The following is an 18,651-nucleotide window of genomic DNA, read 5'->3' as shown; positions in this document are numbered from 1 at the left end:
CATTCACACTGGTAGAAATTTGTATGAATTTTTCAGAAATGAATCCCTTGTGTATCTAGTTTTTCAAAATCTTTATGCATAGGGCTAGTGAATATTATTGCTTTTAAAATTTTCATAAAAGGCTCTAGCCTACTTGAAAATTTAGATTCCAATGTTGTCCTATTTCTGCTTTGAAGTGAATTTTATTCCTGGAAACTTTAATTAAACGGCTAAACAATTCACAGATTTTGCTCTTTTTTGCTTAAACTGTAGAAGATTTTCGATCTTTAAAAATTAGAATTTTACTGCTAAATTGCATTTTTGCTTTAACTGTATAAGCTTTAGGATTTTGAAGGACTAGTATACCATATATTTACCTCGGGTGTAAGGATCTGAAAACCCTATAAAACTCCTGTGTTATATGGGAACCTGGTGTGGATCATCTATGAAGAAGGTATATATGATATCACTTGGAATTGGTGCAATGCATTATTCTTGTACGATTGCGCTGAATACTTGCTGACTCTCTTTTACTGCGCATGTTTTATATTTATTTACAACATTATTCATTTTAAAAGGCATATTTTATAAATTCTAACCTCTTCAGATGAGAAACAAATCCAGCCAAAATATATTATTGGTATAGACTCACCTATGATATAGGCTTGATATTTTGGCATAAACTGCTAGTTTGAATTGGTTTAAAATTCATTAGATATGCCTTTATAAATACATTACAAATTGAAAACTGTTTGACTAAAACATTGAATAATAATCAGCATGTAAGGTATTAAGGGAAATGTTATACTGACAATAAATGCATGTGCAGTTTGTTTGATTGACTGCTAACAAATACAGTTTACAGGTGCATTGTTATGACTCTTAATAAACTGTTTGATTGGAAAGGATCATAGTAACTTTTGTTGAAGTTGAAGAGAGTATCAGACAAATATAAAGTGGCCCTCACACTATAGCTAGCAACTGAGTTGTGGGTTGCTTTCTGAACTCATGACCAACCATACACAACTTTTAATTATTTTTGGTGTGAGTGCACTTTAAGAGAATTGCCATAGTAAATCTAAAAGAGTCGCATGCTGGCATAGAAGATGTTCAACCAAAAACATATGTTCCATTAAATAGTTCAATGATACAGCTTCAAGAAAATAATTCTCGTACCCAATCCCAACTTTCTTCAAACTTTTACCCATTCCAAACCTTTAGTTCTTGATCTATGCATTTAAACCAATCCCTCTTCCTATATCAGCCGATAAAATTACTCTGTGATCGCAACTTGTTCTGATGTAATTCATGATGTAAGTTCTCTTTTCTTGAGCAAAACCAATAGCTTTGATAAGGTGCAAGTAAACTATGAATAAAACTAAAAATTCACACTTATAGTCAATTAATGCCTTTGTTTACTTGTACAAAAATGTCAAAATGAAGTTCAATCTTTTTCTTAATTATTTTTTATCATTTTGACCTGATTTTTAATATTCATTTCTATTTTATTTCAAAACATACTTTTTTTATATTTCTTGTTATTCAAATTATTTTTTTCATTATGACAAAATTTCCAAATTATATTTCTAAAGCCAGACCTTTATCTCAAGCTTTAACCCTCTGTACTCCACATCTCAACTTAACGCTTTCTTACCACCTTTACTCTTCCAGAAAAAAGAACATAAAATGCGTGAAAAGATGGCTCGTTCTCACGATGAGACGTTAGATGACCAGGAGGTGGAGCTACTGGATGAAAGCGTACAGCTCCAGTCTGAATACAGGGTGCGTAGTGCGTTGTACATTGTTGTACATTGTTGTACATTGTAGTACATTGTTGTCGTAGTTGCTAGTATCTGAAAATTGTTGCTTTTACTGCATGAACACATTTCTATTTATAAAGGGATAGATTCACTATTTCTGTGGGTTAATTTGGGTCTTGAATATATGTTAATAGTCTTAGGAAGTATAATCTCATAATTCCTTTAAACATACCTCAAACTACTAAGTTTACTTTATCTTTCTATATGAGGCAGAGTCTCAAGAAAAGAAGAGTCGTCATTTTAACATGATCATGATTCACCATATATACGAGTCGAAGCCAGAGCCAGAATTGCATTGTAGCTTATTATTTTCATTTTTATTTCTCCAAGCCGAGTTCTCTTTCCTGCTTGTTTTAGTTTGCAAAAATCTGTTTATAATTTTAGAATCCTTTTTGTTTTGTTTTGTTTTTTCATACACAAGCATGTGAGCTTATTTTGCATTCCCAAAAGCTTTCTTTACAGATCAAAAATCATTATTTAAAAGTTTAAAGTATGTTTTCAATCAAAGAATTACTAGTACATTTTTTAAAAGCTTTTCAAAACTTATTGTTCATTTATAAATTAATTGATATGAATTCTGGACTATTATTTAATGTTAGATTGTGAACATGGTTTCTAAAAAACAATGGCTTAGGTCACAAAGTAAAGATTTATGCTAAAATAAGCAAAATTTCTAAATTTGAAGTTAAAAATATAAATTTGGGTTTCAATTAATTTTTCTGTCTAATTTGAACGTTATTCCATATTCATCATTGAATTTGTAGCCAACAGAATATAGCAAATTACGAATGAGCTGGGAAGTACCGAGACGAGATATCCGATTGGTTGAACAGATTGGTAAAGGATCATACGTTGAGATCTGGAAAGGACGAATCAGAAAGTCGCCCAATACTAATGAAATTGTTCGAGTCTGTATCAAAAAGCTGAACAGTAAGTACTGGTTTGGGGTTTGAAATTTCCAAAGAAATGTTAAAAAAGCCTTGGACAGTGTTTCCATGAATAAGCTTGGAAAGTATGGAAATATCAGTGTTGTGGATTGGCTGGATTTCCAAAACGTTGGCTGTTGCTTGGATTTCCCTTGGAAAAGGAAGATTCTTATGCCTTGGACAGTGCTTCCAAGAGCCAGCTTTCAACATCTTCTCCCAATATGCAGAATGAAATGCTGAAACTAATTGAGAGTTTGTTAATAGGCCCCTGATTTTTGTAAAATATTTTTTTATGTGCAAATTCCTCAAGTCTACAAGATATACAAAGATAACTTAGAAACCTAGATATTAGTTTCCCTAGGAAATGTTTTTCAAAAGCTGAGTCTAGGTCCTTAATACATACTACAGAAAAAAGGGCAGCCACCAATTGTTTTCCTTACGAATTTGCTTCTCGGAGCAGATGTTAACCATTTTTGACTGAAATGGTGGCACTGGTTAAATGGTAATTCCATGGACTGTTGTACCTACAAAAAATAACAGTTCATAGTTATATTCTTTTTATTAAAAAAATGATCACACCATTTCAGATGAAGCCAGTGAAAAAGAGAAAAGATTTTTTGTATCAGAGTTAGAAGTATTAAAAATGATCAAAACTCATACCAATGTCATCAGACTGGCTGGTAGTTATACTGCTAATGGTAAGTGAGTCAGTCACAAGAGTTACCTCCCTTTGATTTGTTGCCATGGTTCAGACCAGTAGGCCATCTCTTACATATCACTTTCTCACCCCCAAAATGGCATAAAACCTGCTGGAAGTTACACTGCTAACTGAAAGTGAGACAGTCACAAGAGTTTCTCCCCTTTTACATGTTCTAACCCGTACCACCCTATTTCTGTCCACTGGTCCCCCTCCCATCAACCAAAAGTCATGAGACTCACTGGAATTGATACAGTTGTGAGTCAGTCACAAGAGTTTTCCCCCTTTGGTTTTTTTTTCCAAGGTTCTGGCCTGCATCGCCCTATTTCTATCCCCTCCCAACAATAAGTTACATTGCCAACGATAAATGAGTCAGTCAGAAGAGTTTCCTCCCTTTGTTTTGTTGCTAGGGTTCTGATCAGGATTGCCCTGTTTCTCTCTCAACCCAAAACTGTAATCCAACTAGCTGGATGCTACAATGCTAACATCAATGTACTTGTTGCAATCACAAGAGTTGTACCCCTTGGTTTGTTTTGTTGAATCTCAAAGTCCAAACTTGCAGTCTTGATGAGGATTCTATATCAGAAACTTGTGTCAGCAGTAGGGGATGAGCTCTTATCAAGTAGAATAAAGGTCTTAACTTAGTATTTTGTTCTTTATGAACAATGGGGCAAAATTGCTGAAATGGCCCTCATGTGGACCCCAAAGCTTTGATATGTGTCTTTTTCATTCTACCTCCCATATATTACAGATCCATTCTTGTTTATTATTACTAAATTTACCAGTTATGTCCATTTTGATTTTCAACAAGTAGGACTTTTGTATAGTGTTTTTTAAACTGTGATATTTATATTTATAGAACCATGGTTAATGATGTTGGAACTGGCCACAGAGGGAACATTACAAGAGTTCCTACTACAGTTCCGCCCTGGACATCATGTAGTTATCAAACGAGGGGAGAGTGAGGGGGGTGTACGTCTTCGATCTCAATCACTGTCAGCCCATAAGTTACTAGCATTAACGGCCCAGACAGCCAGTGGTCTGGCTCATCTTAAAAAATTTAAAGTAAGTTGACTTTTGTATTGACTTTTGACCTTTGTATTGACTTTTGACCTTTGTATTGACTTTTGACCTATGTATTGACCTTTGTATTGACTTATCACTTACTCTTTTCGAAACACTTGATGTTATTATTACTCCTGATTTTGTCATGCTTTGGACGAGATATTTGGTTACTGGAATTGTTTTGTACGGAATTTTATTGTATTGGCTTCTTCCAAAACGACATTGTTAAATGCCAACCACTATGTGTTCACCCCAAAAATTTCCCTCATAGCATACTGCATGGTGTTGCTTGCCTTCATTAGCCTCATTAGATACAGGTGCAATAAACTGAGCCACAACCAGTCCTAAAAAAATCCTCTGTATTTGGCTTATATTTTCAGTTGATATACTATCGCCTACGATCGGCTAGTGTACTATGTAGTAAAGGTGGTATTTGTAAATTGTCAGGATTTGGGTTCGCTCAAGATATCACCGACAGAAATATGTACGAACCAGTAAGTTTTTTTTTTTATTTTAAACCAGACAAATTTTATTATTGTGTTTAATGGATCCTCCTACCTCAATTAACTAGAAATCAGGGAAAAAAGGGCACCAAAATCAAGGTTTTTTTCTCTCCTGCCCTTCACACAAATTTGTTCAGTTTTTTCCCCTCATGTCTTAACAGATTTTTCAAGAAAAAATCCAAGAAACAAGAAAATGAATTGATCTGGCCTTAGCTATATTTCCTCACATCCTGAAGACTGAATATTAAACACTCCTAGGCTTCCATCCTTGGCAGATATTCACTTTAAAGATACCTTGTCCTTAACTATATCAAATTATAAGAGTTAATGCTAATTCTGCTGTCCATGCAAAGTTCTGTAAATAATGTAAAACTCCATTTCATTTCAATTTCATTTTTTAAGGCATCAGCACCCACTAGATGGATGTCCCCAGAATCTCTGGTAGAAAATATCTACAATATCCAAACTGATATCTGGTCATTTGGTATCCTGATCTGGGAAATATTCCATTTTGGTAAGTAAAAGATATAAACTTAGTCCACAAGGATCCTTATTACCAGCAAGGCTTGTAGTTACAAGGGGGCAAGGGGGTGGGGGCAAAAACAATTCTGACAACTGACCAATTCCATTATTGCAACTAAACACCATACACCATTACCCCTATGGATATACTTGTCCCTCTGAACAATCAAGTTACCTGTTACCAGCTTGTCTTTGGCCGAACTTCTTGACAATAGTTCGATAAGGATAAAAAACTTTGATTCACAAGAATCCTTTCTACCGGCTTGTTTGTGGCCAAACTTCTGAGCATTGATCTTTCCTGGATTTTCCTAACTTATTTGAAACTAAGTTGACTGGAATGATGCTGACAATTTTGAACAAATAAGAATTGAAAAATTCATAAAAATAAAATGAAAACTGGAAATGAGCTCAGAATGATAAAAGTAAAACTGAAAAAAAAAAACTGAAATCGTCTAGTTTAAAATCTTAACCAATGGACTTATTTTTTTCTCCTATTTTCGTGGAAAACTGGAAATGATATCATAATAATTATAGAAAATTTCAGAAAAATAACCCAATTCACAGTGTCATTATGACACATTTATTTGAAATATTGCCAGTTTTCATTTCCTGAGGTGGTCTACTAGGATGAATACTGATTTAATTTGAATTTAGTTAGGAAATATCTCTATAGCTGATATCCTGTATAGTATCCTGTAAAGTTATATTTAGTATCTAACATTGTCATAATTCTTTCTGATATATGATAAACAGAATTTTGAGTAATTCAAGTCTGTTATGGTGTATAGACTACATATAGCAGGGCTGTTGATGTGGCGCCATTTGCCGGACATGACCGACGAAGCAGCTAAAATGACCGACAGTCAATATCCTCTATCAGGTATAGGTTAGCCATTATATGGCATTCAATATCTGTAAAATGCAAAATTTAATGACAACTCTCTATTGAAATATAAAGCCATCACTCACTACTTGGTATTACAACAACTTGATAATCTGATAATCTCTTAATTAGATTCATAAAGCTGAAATCTAGCCATCAGATCCCCTCTAAACTGGGGAAGCCTCCTGACCGATTCACTATATAATCTGTAGAAGGAAAACTTCAATAAGCCAGCACCCCCTCTTTACTAAAGCCAGGACCCTCAATTCTTTCTGATAAATGATAACTAGTATCTTCAGTAATTCAAATCTTATTATAGTTTTATATTTGATATAGACATAGCTTTATGGAACAACAATGTTGAAATGTTGTATAAAACTATATTTAGTGATATTCTTCCTTAAAGCTATGATATACAATAATAACATATTTTCACTGTTAAAATACATTAAGTGTACTGTTAAAATAGTACTCAATACATCAATTGTAGAGTGATATAGAAATAGCACTGTTAAAATAGTACTCAATACATCAATTGTAGAGCGATATAGAAATAGCACTGTTAAAATAGTGCTCAATACATCAATTGTAGAGTGATATAGAAATACCACTGTTAAAATAGTGCTCAATACATCAATTGTAGAGTGATATAGAAATACCACTGTTAAAATAGTGCTCAATACATCAATTGTAGAGTGATATAGAAATACCACTGTTAAAATAGTGCTCAATACATCAATTGTAGAGTGATATAGAAATACCACTGTTAAAATAGAGCTCAATACATCAATTGTAGAGGGATATAGAAATACCACTGTTAAAATAGAGCTCAATACATCAATTGTAGAGTGATATAGAAATACCACTGTTAAAATAGAGCTCAATACATCAATTGTAGAGGGATATAGAAATACCACTGTTAAAATAGAGCTCAATACATCAATTGTAGAGTGATATAGAAATACTACTGTTAAAATAGAGCTCAATACATCAATTGTAGAGTGATACAGAAATACCACTGTTAAAATATTGCTCAATACATCAATTGTAGAGCGATATAGAAATACCACTGTTAAAACAGTGCTCAATACAGCAATTGTAGAGTGATATAGAAATACTACTGTTAAAATACTGCTCAATACATCAATTGTAGAGTGATATAGAAATACCACAGTTAAAATAGTTCTCAATACATCAATTGTAGAGTGATATAGAAATACCACTGTTTAAATAGAGCTCAATACACCAATTGTGGAGCGATATAGAAATACCACTGTTTAAATAGAGCTTAATACATCAATTGTAGAGCGATATAGAAATACCACTGTTAAAACACTGCTCAATACATCAATTGTAGAGTGATATAGAAATACCACAGTTAAAATAGTTCTCAATACATCAATTGTAGAGCGATATAGAAATACCACTGTTTAAATAGAGCTCAATACATTAATTGTAGAGCGATATAGAAATACCACTGTTAAAATAGTTCTCAATACATCAATTGTGGAGCGATATAGAAATACCACTGTTAAAATAGAGCTCAATACATCAATTGTAGAGCGATATAGAAATACCACTGTTAAAACACTGCTCAATACATCAATTGTAGAGTGATATAGAAATACCATTGTTAACATAGTGCTCAATATATCAATTGTAAAGTGATATAGAAATACCACTGTTAAAATAGTGCTCAATATATCAATTGTAAAGTGATATAGAAATACCACTGTTAAAATAGAGCTCAATATATCAATTGTAGAGCGATATAGAAATACCACTGTTAAAACACTGCTCAATACATCAATTGTAGAGCGATATAGAAATACCACTGTTAAAACACTGCTCAATACATCAATTGTAAAGTGATATAGAAATACCACTGTTAGAATAGTACTCAATACATCAATTGTAGAGCGATATAGAAATACCACTGTTAAAATAGTTCTCAATACATCAATTGTGGAGCGATATAGAAATACCACTGTTAAAATAGAGCTCAATACATCAATTGTAGAGCGATATAGAAATACCACTGTTAAAACACTGCTCAATACATCAATTGTAGAGTGATATAGAAATACCACAGTTAAAATAGTTCTCAATACATCAATTGTAGAGCGATATAGAAATACCACTGTTAAAATAGTGCTCAATACATCAATTGTAGAGTGATATAGAAATACCACTGTGAAGATAGTGCTCAAATACATCAATTGTAGAGTGATATAGAAATACCACTGTGGAGATAGTGCTCAAATACATCAATTGTAGAGTGATATAGAAATACCACTGTGAAGATAATGCTCAATACATCAATTGTAGGGCGATGTAGAAATACCACTGTTAAAATAGAGCTCAATACATCAATTGTAGGGCGATAAGACTCCAGTCAGAAACTAAGGGGGAGGGGACATGTCAGTTCCCTCAATATCAACCAATTTTTAGTTTACTAACACAACATATTTTTCATATTTTCAGGCATAACGCCCTACCCTAGTATGGGACCCCAAGAAGTTTTAGAAAAAGTCCATTCTGGATATAGAATGCCAAGACCAAATCATATGAGTCCTGAATTGTAAGTATGACTTATGTGCAACTTCCAGTCATTTCTGATGATGTCATGATTCAGATTTTGATTCTGAAAAGGGATACAGATAGCTGAAATTGAGCTCTGTTGGTTGGATTCTTATTAAAAAGAAGACATTAGGTGACTTTTAGTTCTATCATCTGGTTAAACAAGTATTCACATGACAATATCACATGACAGACTAAAGTAAAAACGATCCAAACTGTAACCTGAAACACGAAATCCAAACAACATGTTGGCGAATCATTGGTAGCAGCTAATGATCTTTTGACATGAGGAAGTATATCAATTATAAGTGAGTAAGTATTTCATACTGAAAAGTGATATCAGGTGTCTAGAAGGGTAAGCAAACCCTGCCTGGTGTTCGGCAGAATATGATAAGAAAACTTTTCATTGTGAACATTGTGTTTTTTTCTTTTCAGATATCATGTGATGTTGTCGTGTTGGAATTCAAATCCTGATGATCGTCCTGGTTACGAATATATCCTAGATAGACTTACAGTCATGGCGTCCAATCATGCGGCCCATATTTTCATGGAAAAATTACCAGAATTCGTGAAAGCTGGTGATGGCTTAGACATCATGTCTTGAATACTTTTATCCCATGACTTTTAATCAAGTAGTATTTATTAGTGCAATCATGTGTGTAAATAGCTTTTCGTGTTCATTAGAAGCTGACTGTAGTTTCGAGTCTTTTGCTGATCAAAATATAACAGGGAGTGTGTTTGGAGAATTCAGGACATTTTGAAGGATATTGTATATCATTTATATAAGGAGTATTGACAATGGGATCCAGGAGTTTCAAGAGTATCCGAGAATCTTGTCTCTAAATGATACCAATGATTAAGGTGTGGGCCATTCGTCAACAAAATCAGTGTGTCTCTTTAATAGAATTAAGGAGTATTCTCAAAATTGTATGTAAGATTTATTCTTAGGAGGATTGTTAACAGGATCAAAGAGCCCTTTTCAACAGGATCAGGGACTAATTTCAACAGGATCAAGGACTATTGTCGGATGGGAGTAAAGGTCAAAGGTTTCAGGAAGTCTTTGTCAATAGGGTCAGGGAGTTTTGTCAACATGATCAGGGACAGATTTCAACAGGATCAAGGACTATTGTCAACAGGATCAAGGAGTCTTTTTCAACAGGATCAAGGATTGGTGTCAACAGTGTCAGAAGAGTTTTGTCTACAGGATCAAAAGTGATCCAAAATTAATGAAAAGCATGACAGTCCATATATATTTCCTGTGATACTAGCAGACAAGAAAGATTCGATTTCTAGATTTTGTGTAGATTACAAGGAAATTTTCTTAGGTATCTTCAAATATGTAACAATGAAATCTCAAACAGTTATCGATCGGCAATTGTGAAAGGAACCAATCTTTCAATTTTTACCATGCTAGATTTTCGAAGCAGATTTTGGCAAATAAATGTTACATTTTGATTTTAGAGACCAACAGAATAAGGATCAAGGAACAGCAAAAAATATTTACAACTTTTAAATGACACTTGTTTAGCTCATCTGCCAGTTAGAGATATGTAGCTTATTGAGCTCATGTGACTATCATAGTACAGATTTGTAAAAGGATAGAAAGTGTTTCATAAGCATGTTTTTAATAAGAAAGCTTCCCACTAAACTTTGTGATATGAAATGGCTTATCTTTTAGTCAGAGGAGAAAGCCATAGTGCTCTGAATCAAAAGGATCTAGAAGAAAAAAGTCTGAAGGATTCGGAAAACTTGAGAATCGGCTGCTGTTGATACAGAGTCATCAACAGCCATATGAATGGTTTTTTACGTGTGCTTCAGAGAATTCCAATGTTTGAGACACCTTTGAAATTCTGCTCCACTTTATTATGTATTCGTTTTAACAGCTATGCTGTGCTATAACTAGTGCTATGCCATTGTGAATTTATATGGTTCATTTCATTCCCAAATTATGGTCTTACACCAGACTGACCATGGACTATTTTGAGCTTATCACTAACGTATATTTGCGTGTATAATGCGCAAATTTTAATCTTAAAAAGGGCGCTGGTTAAACTCAGTGAGTATTGAATGGAAAGTGACAAAACGTATTTTAATGATCATATTTTGAGCTTAAACCATGCACTCTTTTGAGCTTATCAGTACTGTATATTTGGGAGTATAGTGCTCAGATTTTAATCAGCTCATTAAACCTGGAGTGCGGCGTCTCAGTGTGTAGTATAGACAGGGAGAACAAATATTTTAATGATCATATTTTGAGCTTAGAGCTTTTTAGGGCTTGTTAAACATTATACACATCTTATTTTAAGCTTATAGCATTATTTTTCTGTCCCTAGACAAAAATCAAGCAGAAATCCAGTCATTATAACCTCTGATATTACACGATGCTGGATATAGAGTAACCCGAGCAGAATAAGATGTTTCAGGGTTTTGCAGTTCGAATCATGCAATGAAAATTAAAATCCAAATTTTGTGCTTATCATAGATTCCAAAATTGTTGTCTCTTTGAAAGGTTCCAACGTAACTAATTCAAACGTTAAAAACTTATTGAGCTTTGCTTTAATTTCTAACGAACATTATTATCCATGTGGATTCTCCCAAATAGATACTGAGATAACAATTTCAAACGTCAAATACTTAAGGAGCTGTGTGAACTCTCACAAAGATTTGTTGAGATGACAATCTCAAATTACAAACGATCTTATGGACCATGTGGATTATCCAAATTGAATTTATTAAGCTTATTTTCCTCCCAACATCTCTATATCCAGCCTGAATTTTATCTTTTTTTTAATTACCTTTTTTAAATTTTGGAAGTAAATGATCTCAAATACTTTTATTTCTTTTGGATATTTTTTATTACATTTTCTCAATGTTTATAATCTTAAAGTCTAAAAGATTGGCAAGGGGTTTTCTGCAGGTTTTCTGAGTATCAGTGACAAAAAACACTTGATCGTGTTATGACGTCACTATTGAAAATACTTTTGAAGCTAAATGGTACTTGTAGTAGTGACGTCATAATCTACTAAAATTTTCCAGAATTATACAAAAATTACGGAAAATTTGAATGGTGCATGAAGAAGCTGTAAGTTGCCCAATACACATTTACTGAACAGAGAACTTCATACGAAACTCCGTAAGGTACGAACGTAGTTCACGGCCATTTTGAATCACTTCCTCGACTTAATAAGTCGAATTTCAATAAAAGATATTATTTAAAAACTGGGCATTTCAATCATAATTCAAGGCTTAGAAATGGCTTTAATTGTGATTTGAAGGCTTTTTAAAAATGAAATGGCCTTTTTAAACATTCGACTTATTAAGTTGAGGAAGAGATTCAAAATGTTTGTGAACTATGTTCGTGTGTGTTATTTCTATGTAAGAACTATACGCAGTTTCATATACAGAAAACCTCTTCCTAACCTTTTCATATATGTAGTCAATATTTTATTATTGCAATATTCAACATGATGAAGATTGTTTTGTGTTCTGTATGTGTCCCTGTGCTTTTATGTGTTATATTATCCTTTATTAAATGAACTAAAAAAAAAGATAAAAAAAATTTACAACGGGGGTAAAAATAACTGCTGTTTTTTTTTCATAACCTCGTTTCTTCTGCCAAATATTATGTGGCCCTCTAACATTCCAAATGAGTCTATGTATCTAGCTTCTTTCTTTATGCCTTTTTGTGTTTTCCATCTGTCCTCGCTGTAAAGCTATGCTCTTTTCTCTCTTTGTCTTATTGGTTTTCAGAATCAAAAACTGTGTTTACCTTTCATTTCTGTTATCTAGTTATTTGTACTCATTGTCATAGATTGTCCCACAGTGTTGTATGATTTTAAAAACCAATATCGTCTATATCTATATATATATATATTTCCATGCATCTTACTTCCCCAGCTTTACATATTTTCTTTCTATTATCGTGTTTTGTAAATTGAATTTATTTTAAAGGATTTTAAAGAGGTTTTTTTAAATTTTCATAGGGGACACTTCGCAAAAATTCAATCAGACATCTGCGCTCCTAGCAATTCAACTGTTTGATGACGTCACTAACCGCAAAATATGCTGGATCACATGTGGCCCTTCACGATTAGTGAGGTCATCAAACGCTTAGTTTTAGTAGAATTGCAGGAACCACAAATGTCTGATTAAAAATTAGAAAACCTTTTTAAAATAACATATTATATTTATGTCTAAGTAACTAGTTGTCTAGTATTTATAGGTTAATATTAGTTTTATAAGTAGATGTCAGGGTTTAGAGAGATTGGACTCACTCCAGCACCTGAGAGGAGGGGGGGGGGGGGGAGTTCCGCCAACATTATTCTATTACAATATTTCCTGCTAGTCCCATTGTAGAGAGGTCCGGGAATGTGACAAATTTTCCAAAATGTAACAAAGGTTGCATTGAATACGATGTTTTCATGGAATATCACCAATTAATATTTTATACAGAGGCAGGACTCAATCCAGCATGGTGGTGTATCTGCCAACATTATATTCTTACAACGTTTCCTAATATATGTATTCAACATCAAAGTAACCTTAATCCAGGCCGCTTATTCTCGAAACGATCTCGGCGCTAGGATGTACTAGGATCTTCTAACGTCTTACACTGTTTCTATGGTGCAGAAAAGTAGAACCTGAAAATCCATTAATTTCATTTAATTTCTAACACTGTTTGTGGGATATCCTAGTACAAAGATCGTTTCGAGAATACAGGGCCTGGCAAATCCTATAACTCCATTAATTTAGTGATATTTTCTCTGTTCTAGTCAGTGTATGATAACCTATTGTAATTATTATTATTATTATTATTATCTGTACCTTTTTCATTAATAATACCATTTCAATACCACTTGTAGTTTTATTTTCGTATTGTGACCAAGACCTGGGATCAAAGCGTCTTTAAGAGATTATAAAGAATCTCATATATTGATCACGTTAGGCCCTTCGCGATCAGTGACGTCATCACACACTAGTTTTAGTGCAATCGCAGGAACCACACACGTCTGATTTAGAATTGGAATAGGGCAAATTGATGCTATCAATGTCCTCGATACACACACAAAATTTTTTTAGAAAACCTCTTTACAATCACTTTATTTTTGCAATGCAAGTTAACTCTATAGGGTAAAATTTGTCTATTTATTTGTATTCAGTAATACGCAATAACTTCAATATATATATATATATATATATAAAATTAGGACTAAGACCTCTTAATTTTGTAACGCAGGCTGTATCCATTTATGTACATTAACTAGTATTAACACCTTAAAAAATATAACAAACACAGAAATATAATTAATTTTAGGCTTGCATGCAAAACAGGCACCAGTTATTATGCTAAACAATATAAAACAAGTTACATAGAGGATTTGACGTTATAATTTTTTCCAGCATTGCTACTTGTGATGAAAACCAACAAAAATTCTCCAAATTGCCTTTCGACTTTTTCATTTATGATTTGTCAGTATAAATTCTTTAAACTCGGCTTATAGAATAACTTCAAGGTAGCTCACACAATCAAGTTTTGCGTTAAGATAGCGATCAATTTACAGCACAACTCAAAAGACGTTTGGGTTTTTGCCATGGAATAGCACCGACAAACACATCACAAAAAATAATTGTGAATATGGAATCTAGATAGACCAAATAAATCATAGCAAATAAGCATTTATGAAAATGTAATTAAAATCCCATTTCACTGTCCATCTATACCTTTACAAGTTAGCAAACACATTCCCTGTGTTAGAGTCGGAAACCGGGTATTATCAATTCGCAGATTTATCCACTACTCCGTACACTTTATCAGCATCAAAATTCGGGTTGCTTTTTCCGGCCTCATCACCTCCATAAGGGTCCTTAGAATTAGCAACGGAATTCTTACAAACAACTCCATAAACCTTACTGGCATCAAAATTAGGGTTGGAACTTTCTGGTACACTATCAACCTGAAGAGTTTCATGAAGGCTAACGAAATCCTCATCGCGAACATTCCAATCATATTTTGGTGGTGGTAGTTTATCAACTTTAACGTAAGTACCATCATCTTGAAATCTCATTGGTTCTCGTGCTATTGGTCTTGTTGACCCTATAATTAATATAAATAGCAGACCATGCTTACTCTTTTCGATACACCTGATGGTACTTCTCTTTGGAAGAGTCTACTACTACACATCTTTTACTCTCGATTTTGCCATACTTTGAGCGAGATTTTGATGAAAGGAATTGTCTTGAACATACTTTTTTTTTATATAAAAATCAGTACACACAAGACAATTCCGTTAAACAAAGTCCAGTCCAAAGTATGGCAAAATTGGAAGTAATAGTTATATTGGAGTGTACTCTTCAAACAAGAAGTATAATATAATAACATACATTGAACATTAATGAAATTAATTTTTTGACCTTTTGTACCCTCTCCAGCACATTCGGCAATTGTCGGCTGAATCTGACTCGGTAATGAATGGTTAATTCCGTTGTGTCTTCTTGGGCGAGACTCTTTACTTCCGGTATTTGGCAGTGATTTGTCTATTGATAGTAATATTGCGACCTAAATATAGTCCTTAAATTTAGATACTTTGGGAGATAATTCTGACACTAACATAATATGTATTTAATGATAAATTTTGACAATTGGTTATCCAATGATACATTTTATTATCAGTTTGAATACATATCTAACGATGTTTTGTTTTCATTGACTTTGTTTACAAACACCTGTAGTCGCGAACAACCTGCCTCTAATATTTGAATTACCAGAATCACGTGATCACGTGACAACATTGACATAGTTCTGGTAAATAAAAATGGCCATTCATTACCGTGATATGTTGGAGAGCGCTAGCGTTACTTCCACGGAGGCCGTTTGTCTCCAGCACTGACATAGCTGATAATGTTTATTAGGCGTTCATGTAACTTTTATGTTTTTTCAATGCAACCTTTCAATATACCTAATAAAGATATTAGTTATGTGAACTCTCTGAAAGGTTTGTCTCGCAAAACTTATATTGTTAATTTTTACAAGGCTAGGATATTTCCCTCAAATTTTAACAAATCGAATATCATTTGAAGAGGTACTTCAACTTCACTAAATAACTGGAAATATTTCACGTATTGAAGTATCATAATTTAGACAGAGAGACATACTTCCTTGTGCAACATTACTACATATTTTAGCGATCCCAGAGAATAATTTTTACTCGAATTGTACCCTGTGAGATTTCAAATACTATTTTTTATTCCCCAAATAATATGTGTCATTCTGCCTCTTATTTGTGAGGCTGTCACCGCCCACCGCCATCAATGATCAAACCTATTCGCATATTGCATCATCTTAACCTTTCCTGTATTATTGAAGTTTGTAAATGAAACGATTTGATTGGATTGTACGCAATGGAATACAGCCAATCAGAGGCATCGAAAAAAGTCTGTGACCACAGAGCCATAATCTTTACAGCATTTCTGTCGAGGGCTTTTCTTGGCTGTATTTGCTTGCGCACAATCCAGTATGAAGTTCGTAATAGCTTGACATTGTGAAGATTAGATTACATGGGTCTTCTCTACATGCTGATCGCCAAATATCTTTATAATAAAAATATTTTCAGGAGACTATTTGATATGGTTACTAACCTAGCTTAGCCAGATCTTTTTTTCGTTTATTATACACAAACATCACGGCGATCACGGTGATTACCAAAACACAAACAACCACAGAACAGACAATAGCTATTAGAATGATGTTTGGTTGCTTGTCGACATTATTGGTGCTAGAGACTGGTGGCTGACCGGGAGGTGAACTGGAGGATGACTGGCGTGGAGGTTGTGTTGGAGATGCTGTTTTATCATGATGAGTTGTTGTTCTTCGTGGATCTGAAATAGATCATACAAGGCATTATGAACTATATAACTTAATTTAGTTCTTGAAAAAAGAGGAGTTTTACACCTGTCTTTTTAGAACTGATTGATCAAACGACTTCACAACGCCATGTTGTGATAAAATTGATCACATTCGTACAGACCGACGGAAAAGTGTAAGGAAAAGTTACATTATAGACTCAAGGGAGATTATTTTATCAAGCGCATATAACATTATGTAAGAATCCACAAAGCAATTTTCACAATATCAAGCTTGTTCGGACTTCTTCTCATATGAAATTTGTAAAAGCTTGATAGTGTGAAGATGCCATAAGGCCTCCGACGCTGTTTGTTTTCCAGATTTTGCAACACAATAAGTTAAGACTTTACGGCCTCGAAAACACAAGAAGTGCACCTTGGAACACTATCTTTTGAACATTTCAGGAAGATGGGATCTTTATTTTATTGGATTATTTTGTTACAATTTTAGATATAGTCTACTGACCAGAATTCCTAACTGTGATATTAACACTGGAATATATCCTGTCATCTTTAGGATGAACACAATCCCACTGTGCTGTAGTTGGATATTTCTCACCATGAAGAACAGTTAATGTTAGTTCATATCTAGGGTAAGCAGATGTTGGTATACATTCGTAGTCATTTTCATTAACACCAGTTTCAAATTGGCATTTTCTCTCGAACCTTTGAACAATATTCGTGTGGTTCTTTGTTAAGTTAAAGCTATTGTATGAAGTAGAATAACAAGTGATGGTGTAGGGCTCATTGGGTAATACACTGGTAGCATTAGTCCTGATAACAAATTTATTTTCTAAAATAAACAAAATATAGAAGGAATGTTTAGTAAACTAATAAAGAAATCAAAAATTAGATATATTATATATTCTATCGAAAGCCTAACTGACTTCAAAGAAAGCAGTATTGTTGCCTCATAAAAATTACCCTGTTACGATCCTATAGAGATCTTTTCTTACAGCATCTGGGATCTTATTTAGTTTTGTCATCTCATTATTGCCTTCAGAGGGTTCACAAAGCTAAAATGTTTATTTGGCATATGGGTTTGTCAACTTGACATGCATTTTGTAGAATCAACATTGGAAATAGATCCTATTATTATATTTATGAAAAAGCGAACAATAACATACCAAACTGTGTTTCACCACCCTGTATCCAGAAAATAACCAGAAAATAAACAAGAAAACAAAAATACATCATTTTTTTGATCTGTTGTCAGCTACACGATTCAAATCTAAATAATGATTATTATATATAATTTACATCTCTAGTGTATGTCATAGAGAAACAGAAAGTCGACGATATATATATATATATATAAGATTTGAATCAGGAAGTTAAGATTACATTAAAGGGACAGATTTGCCATTTTCGGATTTGGGTCTTAAATATATGTAAATAGTCTTCAGAAGTACTAGAATGTACGAAAATCGCATAATTCCATCAAATATACCTCAAACTAGCATTTTTGCTTTCTATTTTTATATATGTCTTTTTCCATATAAGGTATCGTTTAAAGAAAAGACGAGTCGACATTTTAACTTTCAAACTTGGATAATTCTGGACACACATGGATTTGAAGACTCGAATTTCGGCGGTGAACTGTTAATACAATTACTGATTAGCTCAGCTAAAAAAAATCCGTTTCTGAGATTATGGTATGATTGGTCAAAATAGAAATGGCGAACTCGTCCCTTTAAGAAGATTTCCTGATTCAAAATAGAAATATACGTCACATGTTTTGAATTATTAGGACATACTCGTTCATGATCAACATTTT

The 18,651-nt window shown here is 33.5% G+C and overlaps 2 protein-coding genes across 2 annotated transcripts; one reads left to right on the top strand and one right to left on the bottom strand.

Moving 5' to 3' along the window:
• Window positions 1-2,587: 2,587 nt before the first annotated feature.
• On the top strand, window positions 2,588-9,579 carry LOTGIDRAFT_133597 (hypothetical protein; the record flags this gene model as incomplete). The annotated part of the gene is made up of 8 exons (XM_009067687.1): window positions 2,588-2,733; window positions 3,323-3,423; window positions 4,282-4,342; window positions 4,385-4,487; window positions 4,868-4,981; window positions 5,393-5,504; window positions 8,880-8,976; window positions 9,411-9,579. The coding sequence occupies 8 exons, from the start codon at window positions 2,588-2,590 to the stop codon at window positions 9,577-9,579; spliced, it is 903 nt and encodes a 300-aa protein (XP_009065935.1).
• A 5,170-nt stretch (window positions 9,580-14,749) lies between these two features.
• LOTGIDRAFT_236615 (hypothetical protein) lies at window positions 14,750-18,093 on the bottom strand (the record flags this gene model as incomplete). Its single annotated transcript, XM_009067686.1, has 4 exons — window positions 18,002-18,093; window positions 17,341-17,667; window positions 16,611-16,850; window positions 14,750-15,069 (listed from the first exon to the last, which is right to left on the bottom strand). The coding sequence occupies exons 1-4, from the start codon at window positions 18,069-18,071 to the stop codon at window positions 14,750-14,752; spliced, it is 957 nt and encodes a 318-aa protein (XP_009065934.1). The 5' UTR covers window positions 18,072-18,093.
• Window positions 18,094-18,651: the final 558 nt, after the last annotated feature.

The sequence above is a fragment of the Lottia gigantea genome (genome assembly GCF_000327385.1).
Source record: "Lottia gigantea unplaced genomic scaffold LOTGIsca_85, whole genome shotgun sequence".
Lineage (NCBI taxonomy): Eukaryota > Metazoa > Mollusca > Gastropoda > Lottiidae > Lottia > Lottia gigantea.
The sequence above is the reverse complement of the archived record's forward strand: the minus strand, read 5'-3'. Positions and strand labels throughout refer to the sequence as shown.